The sequence below is a fragment of the Eptatretus burgeri genome, chromosome 13 (assembly GCF_056783735.1).
Source record: "Eptatretus burgeri isolate ZD-2024b chromosome 13, Ebu_testis_v1, whole genome shotgun sequence".
In the NCBI taxonomy this organism is placed as follows: Eukaryota; Metazoa; Chordata; class Myxini; order Myxiniformes; family Myxinidae; genus Eptatretus; species Eptatretus burgeri.
Genome location: NC_140973.1, coordinates 9566558 through 9575915, shown reverse-complemented (window position 1 = coordinate 9575915; position 9358 = coordinate 9566558). Strand labels below are relative to the sequence as shown.

Genomic DNA, 9358 nt, shown 5'->3' with positions numbered 1-9358 from the left:
GACTCAAGTACGGGACGCATGCACGGTGTCCATCTATCTTCTCTGTGCTTCCTAGCATGAAGTCTCTCTCTCTCAAGTTTAGTTCTTTTGTTTACCTTTATTGCTTCAGCTTTATTTGTTTAAGTTTTGTTTATCAAGTTACATGAGGTGTGTTTTTCTTTTTTTGTTTAAATTTTTTTTGTTTGTGAATTAAAACCTCAGTGTGAGGTCTCATAAACGAGCAGTATGTTTTTTTTTCATTGCCAATAAATTTTGACAAAAAGGGGGTCATTTTTTCCTTAAACCAGGTTTCCGAAAAAATATATTATATTTACCACGTGAACTACGATAAAATATAAAAGAGCTTGATATTAATAATGGTATATAATATTTTTTTATGCAGGGGTTCCATGAGACATGAAAACGATTTCAAGGGTTTCACAAGGGTAAAAATGTTGAGAAACGCTGTTTTAGACTCGAGAGATCTCGAGTCAATCCACTCTGTGCGAGTTACTGTATGTGACGTCACGCTGTGATTCGCTCAAGTCCATTTTTTTTAGGGGCGGGGCATAGTAAGTTGTGAATAGGTCCAGAAATGATCGAAATATTGCTCTAATTATCCCATTTTTTATTTAAAAAAAAAAAAAACGGGTCATTTCTTCACAAGGAAGGTCAAATTAATATATATATATATATATTTATATCAACTTCATTTTGCATGTCAGGGGACCTTTAAGACCCCATTGAGAGTGAAGTAGCCAAGGATACACCTGATAAAGGATATAATTAAATAAGACAGTTAATTATCTTCAAAAGGGGTGTTTTAATTAACTCAAACACCCAATTTTCACTCATGCACTTCCTTGGAATTCCCTTCATATGCATGCAGTTTCAGGCTGAGAGGTTTCATGGTTTTGGAGTTATGGAGGACACACACACACACACACACACACACACACACACACACACACACACACACACACACACACACACACACACACACACACACACACACACACACACACATACACCATGGATCCACAACCTCAATTGTGTCCAATCAGTCAACACATACTTTTCTCAAATACACAGGAATCAAATAAATACATAAGAAACATATAAATACACTACATGGGCAAAAGTATGCGGACACTCCTCCTCATGAGTGGATTTGGCTTGCTATTTCAGCCACATTCATTGCTGACAGGTGTATAAAATCAAGCACACAGCCATGCAATCACCCTAGACAAAGACTGGCAGTAGAATGGGCCACACTGAAGAGCTCAGTGACTTTCAACATGGCACCGTCATAGGATGTCACCTTTCCAACAAGTCAATTAGTCAAATTTCTGCCCTGGTCGAGGTGCCCCAGTCAACTGTAAGTGCTGTTATTGTGAAGTGGAAACGTCTAGGAGCAACAGCTCAGCCACGAAGTGGTCGGCCACACAAGCTCACAGAATGGGACCACCGAGTGCTAAAGTGTGGAGCATGGAAAAATGGTCTGTCGTCGGTTGCAAAACTCACTACCAAGTTCCAAACTGACTCTGGAAACAATATCAGTACAAGCACTGTTCGTCGAGAGATTCATGAAATGGGATTCCATGGCCGACCAGCCGCACACAAGCCTTAGACCACCATGCGCAATGCCAAGTGTCGGCTCAAGTGGTGTAAAGCTCACCGCCATTGGGCTCTGGAGCAGCGCAAATGTGTTCTCTGGAGTGATGAATCACGCTTCACCATCTGGCAGTCCGACAGACGAACCTGGGTTTGGTGGATACCAGGAGTACGCTACCTGCGCGAATGCATAGTGCAAACTGTAACGTTTGGTGGACTAGAATAATGGTCTGGGGCTGCTTTTCATGGTTCGGGCTAGGCTTCTTGGTTCCAGTGAAGGGAAATCCACAATGACATTCTAGAGTAGACGATTCTGTGATTCCAACTTTGTGGCAACAGTTTGAGGAAGGCCCTTTCCTGTTTCAGCATGACAATGCCCCCATGCACAAAGAGAGGTCCACACAGAAATGGTTTGTCAAGATTGATGTGGGAGAACTTGACTGGCGTGCCCAGATCCCTGTCCTCAACCCCATTGAACACCTTTGGGATGAATTGGAATGCCGACTGTGAGCCAGACATAATCGCCCAACATCAGTGCCCGAACTCACTAATACTCTCGTGGCTAAATGGAAGAAAATCCCCGCAGCAAATTTCGAACATCTAGTGGAAAGCGTTCAAAGAAGAGTGGAGGCTGTTATAGCAGCAAAGGGGGGACCAACTCTGTGTTAATGACATGATTTTGGAAAGAGATGTTGGATGAGCAGGTGTCCACATACTTGTGGTCATGTCGTGTATCTCAGAAACAGTATAATGGATTTTCACTCAAAGATAATGACAAATCAGTGGGAGAAGCCTCACTAAAAGAAATGTCAATCATCACATACATCTCGTTTTTTTCACACACAACTGTTCCGACCAATTCAAACACACACACACACACACACACACACACACACACACACACACACACACACACACACACACACACACACACACACACACACACACACACACACACACACACACACACACACACACACACACACGAGCGGGGGTTGACAATTTTTTTTTTAATTTCGTTCTCCAATGGGTTCCAGCAGAAATGGTTTGGTACTGTGGGGGAAAAATTATATTAATGTATTCTAAATTGTAACAAATGGGGTTTTAGAAATTTAAATTTTATGCTACAAGTCGAATTGGCTGTCCTTTTTAGCCAAGAGTCTTTTACCCTAAATGTTGATAAAATGTCTTGTTCTGGAGCAGTGTGACCTGGGCTGATAACAGCAAACCTTTGCCTTGAAATGTACGTCGTGTACTTCTCACCGAGAAGACACGTATGCAGTTTGAATTGGCAGCCCCCACCTCTCTCCCATGAAAGTATAAAATGCTTTGAAATGTAAAATTGTTTTAGTGCAAGCACGTCAGCATCTCAGTGGCTTGTACTCCTTGGGACTGACCAAGTAATAATAAAACTCTCTGATGTAATGGTACTTAAGCTGTGGAAAGTGAATTAATGGGGTTGGTTTTATGGTTAACTAAAAAGTAAGATAAATAAAATATATTGCAACAAATGGGGGTTCTGTTTGTTCATTGAATGAAGTGTACGAGGGATACATTTAAAACCGAATCGGCGAGACCAGCGTTTCTCAACCGGGGGCCCGTGGCCCCCCAAGGGGGCCATCGGCCTTCGACCGGGGGGCCATGAGCGGACACCGAAAAACTGCGATTCAGAATGCAGAAGCTTGTAATATACAATTAAGGTGACGAGTCTCCGGTCATGTCAAAGTAAAAAGGGTAGATGAGTTTAACCACGATTTTAAAAGATAAGGCAGAGCCCACAGAGCATTCATAGTAAACCAATGTTTACAAAAACGTTAGAATTTTGTTTTTTTCAAATGTCGAAGGTTCGAAAATGGAATGACAGCTATGTCAAGTTTGGATTCACGAATGTCAGTCAAGATGGCGTGGACTGCGCGCAATGTCTGCACTGCTCGGTCGTGATGTCAAATGCGTCACTACGTCCTTCCAAACTTTCAAACCATCGCGACAAGATGCATCCCGGAAGGAAGGAAGATAATATCGACGCTCTGTCTGCAAAACGGTCACGATATGACCGTGAAGCGACACTTCCCAAATTTGGATTCCGGCCAGAAGAAAAACCTGCTCTTCAATCCAGCTACGAAGTGGCATACCGAATTGCGAAGTGCAAGAAGCCGCACACTATTGCTGAGGACCTTATCAAGCCATGTACAGAGAAAATGGTGGAATTGATGATCAGACCAGAGGCGAAAAAGAATATCCAGCAAGTTTCGCTCTCTAATGACACGATCCGATGACGGATTGACGACATGGCCGCTGTTGTGTGCACGAGTCGAAAACAATGAAAAAAAGAGAATAAAAAATAAAACCTACAGCATGAGAGATTGATCGGCCTAGTTGGACAGCCGTCAAGTTTGCTCCGAAATCAAACAAAGCACGCTCCAGGCTCGCCTTCAATTAGACGAGTCTACCGACACCGCCCTGGAGAGCCAGTTGATCGCCTTCGCTCGCTACGAGAGAAAGGGAAAGATGAAGGAAGAGTTCTTGTTCTGCAATACCCTACCAACCACAACGACAGCGGCAGATATCAAAGCTATTGTGGACTCTTTTTTTTTTTTTTTTTTTTTTGTAAGCTAATGGACTCGATTGGCAGAATTTCAAGCACAGGGAAGCAAAGGGAAAGATGAAGGAAGAGTTCTTGTTCTGCAATACCCTACCAACCACAACGACTTTGCTTTCAAGCAAAGGGAAAGATGAAGGAAGAGTTCTTGTTCTGCAATACCCTACCAACCACAACGACAGCGGCAGATATCAAAGCTATTGTGGACTCTTTTTTTTTTTTTTTTTTTGTAAGCTAATGGACTCGATTGGCAGAATTTCAAGCACATTTGTACTGATGGTGCCCCAGCGATGGTCGGCGTCAGAGGAGGGTTCGTCACGCTTGTGAAGAACGAATGGTACCATGTGATGTCCTCCCACTATTCGCTACACCGATACGCTCTTGCATCAAAGACTCTTCCGCCTCATTTGCTGGAAGTCATGGACGTCGCGGTCAAAGTGATCAACTTCATTCGTGCGAAGGCCAAAAATCATCTGCTCTTCCAACTCCTGGCCAACGAAATGGGAGCGGAACATGTTGGACTTCTGTTCCACACCAAAGTCCGTTGGCTATCGAGGGGGAAATGCCTCTCTCGGCTGTATGAACTCCAGGTTGAGGTGGAAATCTTCCTGCGAGACAGCGAAAACAACCTCCATGTCCACTTCGACAATGAAGAGTTCGTCATGATGCTCGCCTACCTGGCCGATATATTCGGCCGACTCAATGAAATGAACCAGTCCTTGCAAGGCCGTGATGTGACAGTCAGTGACGTTCAAGACAAGCTTGCCGGACTGTCTGCTGGAATGGAAGTCTGGCAGGCACGAATCAAGGCCGGGTCCACTGCCTTGTTTCCTTTCTTGGACGAGCACCTGCAGACGCAGAGGATTGAGCTTCCCGTCGGCATCAAAGATTGCATCACTAGACATCTCGACAATCTCTCTGCTGAGTTCAAATCGTATTTCGACGATGCACCGTTGGATGTTCCGTGGCACAAAGACCCGTTTAACGCCAAAATTGAACCTACTAAAGATGAAGCAGAGGAGCTGGCAGAGCTGAAGGTTTCGAAAGCAATGAAGCTGGTCTTCAGTAACAAAGAAGATTAATAGAAAGATTTACTTCCTCAAAAATAATTATCTTCACTATAAAGACTTCAATTCACAAACAAACGTGCTGGTGAAAATTCAATTGCCTTCGTACAAAAGACAACCGATACAATTGTATTAAAAACTGCCAATTGCACCAGTAACAATTTGCCATTTGTGAGTCTTTTTTTTTTTTAAAGAAGGAAATTTGATGCAGAAGAAAGCCATTTGGCCCATAATGCCTGCGCTACACCAACACCAGATCAAAAAAATCCGTCAAGGTGACAACTCCATTTAATTGTAGGGATGGGAGGGGATGGGAGGGGAGGATGGGGAGCAGTGGGGATGAGAAAAGTGTGGTATGCTCAGAGACAATCATCAGGGTGTTAAAAATGAATTTTCAATTATTTAATTAATAATTATTTTATCGGAAGGGGGGGGGGGAGTGGGTGAAGGTGGTTTTAGGATGAGGAATTTTACAATTACAATGCTGTTAATTGATAAATTGTATATCCATAGGGTGCTTGACTCACTCCATGCCCTGGGCAATTTGCCGTGCAATATCGATGAGTTCCAGTAGTTGGTAGGCTGTTTCCAGCACGTGCAAGTGTCGATACAAACTTGAACCCTCACACCACTGCGTTACGATAGCAAGGTGTGGCCGTGTAATGTACCCCATAAACAGCAGCACATTCATGTGTCGTGTCTTCCTGCAGCCAACAGGATAGGGTGGGAAAAACCTTTAAATTGTACAACGCAATATTTTCACAATAATGTTGAAATAAAACACTGAAAGTATGCCATGACAAGCAGTAGGTGCTTGATGAAAGTAAGTGCTGCAATGAAAAACAAAACAAATAAATAAATGATCAACAAAAGTCAAATCAAATGTCTTCTCTCACATCAAAGGTGAAATGTTAATTTGCTTAACCTTCGGTGAAGGTATATTTAAAACACATCTAATTGTGAAACAAGCTCAAGAGTGTAAATTGAGGGAAAGGGGGGGTGGTGGGAAAAAGAAAGAAGGAGGAGGAAGGAGGAGGAAGGAGGAGGAAGGAAGGAGGAAGGAGGAAGGAGGAAGGAGGAAGGAGGAATGAGGAAGGAGGAAGGAGGAAGGAGGAAGGAGGAAGGAGGAAGGAGGAAGGAGGAAGGAGGAAGGAGGAAGAAGAAGGGAGAAGAAGAAGAAAAAGGAAGAAGAAGGAGAAAGAAGAAAGGAAAAAGGAAGAAGAAAGGAAAAAGGAAGAAGGAAGAAGGAGGAAGAAGGAAGGAAGGAAGGAGGAAGAAGGAAGGAAGGAAGGAAGGAGGAAGGAGGAAGGAAGAAGGAAGAAGGGAGGAAGGAGAAAGAATAAGAAAGAAGAATAAGAAAGAAGAATAAGAAAGAAGAATAAGAAGAAGGAAGAAGAATGAAGAATAAGAAGAAGGAAGAAGAATAAGAAAGGAAGAAAGGAAGAAGGAGGAAGAAGGAAGAAGGAGGAAGAAGGAAGAAGAAGGAAGAAGGAAGAAGAAGAAAAAGGAGAAGAAGGAAGGAGAAGGAAGGAGAAGAAAAAGGAGAAGAAAAAGAAAAAGAAGAAGGAAAAGAAGAAAGGAAGGAAGAAGGAAGGAGAAGGAAGGAGGAAGAAGGAGGAAGAAGGAGGAAGAAGGAGAAAGAAGGAGAAAGAAGGAGAAAGAAGGAGAAAGGAGGAGAAAGGAGGAGAAAGGAGGAGAAAGGAGGAGAAAGGAGTAGAAAGGAGTAGAAAGGAGTAGAAAGGAGTAGAAAGGAGTAGAAAGGAGTAGAAAGGAGTAGAAAGGAGTAGAAAGGAGTAGAAAGGAGTAGAAAGGAGTAGAAAGGAGGAGAAAGGAGGAGAAAGGAGGAGAAAGGAGGAGAAAGGAGGAGAAAGGAGGAGAAAGGAGGAGAAGGAAGAGAAGGAAAAGAAGGAAAAGAAGAGGAATAAGGAAGGAAGAAGGAAAAAGGAAGAAGAAGGAAGAAGGAAGCAGAAAGAAGGAAGGAAGAAGGAAGGAGGAAGGAAGGACGAAGGAGGGAGGAAGAAGGAAGGAGGAAGGAAGGAGAAGGAAGGAGGAAGGAGGAAGGAGGAAGGAGGAAGAAGGAAGGAAGAAGGAAGGAGGAAGGAGGAAGGAAGGACGAAGGAGGGAGGAAGAAGGAAGGAGGAAGGAGGAAGAAGGAGGAAGAAGGAGAAAGAAGGAGAAAGAAGGAAGGAGAAGGAAGGAGAAGGAAGGAGAAGGAAGGAGAAGGAAGGAGAAGGAAGGAGAAGGAAGGAGAAGGAAAAGAAGGGAAAAGAAGAAGAGGAATAAGGAAGGAAGAAGGAAAAGGGAAGAAGAAGGAAGGAGGAAGGAGAAGAAGGAGGAAGAAGAAGGAAGAAAAAGGAAGAAAAAGGAAGAAAAAGGAAGAAAAAGGAAGAAAAAGGAAGAAAAAGGAAGAAAAAGGAAGAAGAAGGAAAAAGGAAGAAGAAGGAAAAAGGAAGAAGAAGGAAGAAGAAGGAAAAGGAAGAAGGAAGAAAGAAGAAAGAAGAAAGAAGAAAGAAGAAAGAAGAAAGAAGAAAGAAGAGAAAGGGGAAAAGGAAGGGGAAAAGGAAGGGGAAAAGGAAGGGGAAAAGGAAGGGGAAAAGGAAGGGGAAAAGGAAGGGGAAAAGGAAGGGGAAAAGGAAGGGGAAAAGGAAGGGGAAAAGGAAGGGGAAAAGGAAGGGGAAAAGGAAGGGGAAAAAGAAGGGAAAAAGAAGGGGAAAAAGAAGGGGAAGAAGAAGGGGAAGAAGAAGGGGAAGAAGAAGGGGAAGAAGAAGGGGAAGAAGAAGGGGAAGAAGAAGGGGAAGAAGAAGAGGAATAAGAAGAGGAATAAGGAAGGAAGAAGGAAGAGGAAAAATAAGAAGAGGTAGAAGAAGAGGAAGAAGAAGAGGAAGAAGAAGAGGAAGGGAAGAGGAAGGAAGAGGAAGAAGAAGAGGAAAAAGAGGAAGAAGAAGAGGAAAAAGAGGAATAAGAAGAGGAAAAAGAGGAATAAGAAGAGGAAAAAGAAGAGGAAGAAGAAGAGGAAGAAGAGGAAAAAGAAGAGGAAAAAGAAGAGGAAAAAGAAGAGGAAAAAGAAGAGGAAGAAGAGGAAGAAGAGGAAGAAGAAGAAGGAAGCAGGAAGAAGGAAAAAGGAAGGAAGAAGGAAGAAGGAAGAAGGAGAAAGAATAAGAAAGAAGAATAAGAAAGAAGAATAAGAAAGAAGAAGAAGAAGATATGTGGCTGGCAGGAAGACCTCGAGTCATGGAGGTACGCACATTCACCTCGAAGTTGTCTTCGCCTGTGTTTGAATTCTGAGCTAGCTATAAACTGTCATACTGGTGTTTTACAGATAGGGCGATTCAACGTGTGTGCCGTCCTTCGGATGGACGTTAAATTGGGTGTTCCGTCTACCGCCATTAGTTTGTGGCCGTTAAACATCCCACGGTGTCCAACTGTGCACACTTTTGTGGAACGTACAAGTTAACAAGGAGGGTAAATGAAAACAGTCGACATGTCATTTGTTGTCAACATGTCCTGCAATATTTAAGAAGAAATAAGCACTTGCTTGCACAAGTCAAAACATACACACCTTAACACAGCAACTTCATTCTTGAATGCTTGCAGCTGCTGTGGTGTGGGATCACTCACTTTCAGAATCTTGACTGCAACATCACCTGCATAGACACACAGGTGTGATCACTTGTGGTTAAACATACGAGGTGTATGAGGTGAACTCATGCATTTTCTCACGTGTAAAACTCAATCATCATTATTATCATCATCGGCAATCTGTCGTCTTGAAGATGATTCTTCCTTTGGGGAAACCCTGAACACGTAAAGCATAGCTGATTGAATTAGCTGAGGAGCGATAGAGGGGGCGAGAGGAGCGAGAGGGGGCGAGAGGGGCGAGAGGGGGGGCGAGAGGGGGGCGAGAGGGGGGCGAGAGGGGGGCGAGAGGGGGGCGAGAGGGGGGCGAGAGGGGGGCGAGAGGGGGCGAGAGGAGCGAGAGGGGGCGAGAAGGGGGCGAGAGGGGGGAGAGAGGGGGCGAGAGGGGGCGAGAGAGATGCGAGAGAGGGGCGCGAGAGGAGCGAGAGAGGGGCGCGAGAGGGGGCGAGAGAGGGGCGAGAGA

The 9358-nt window shown here is 44.0% G+C and overlaps 1 protein-coding gene across 7 annotated transcripts in view; it reads right to left on the bottom strand.

Annotated features, from left to right (window-relative positions):
- LOC147013803 (serine/threonine-protein kinase A-Raf-like) overlaps positions 1 to 9358 on the bottom strand; it is a 139919-nt gene that overhangs the window by 33307 nt on the left and 97254 nt on the right. For all 7 annotated transcript variants that reach the window (XM_085851048.1, XM_085851047.1, XM_085851044.1 and 4 more), the window contains 2 exons: positions 8819 to 8903; positions 5787 to 5963 (listed from right to left, as the gene is read on the bottom strand). In XM_085851048.1, coding sequence (XP_085707174.1) covers positions 5787 to 5963; positions 8819 to 8903 — 262 coding nt within the window. The remainder of the gene's footprint in view (positions 1 to 5786; positions 5964 to 8818; positions 8904 to 9358) is intronic.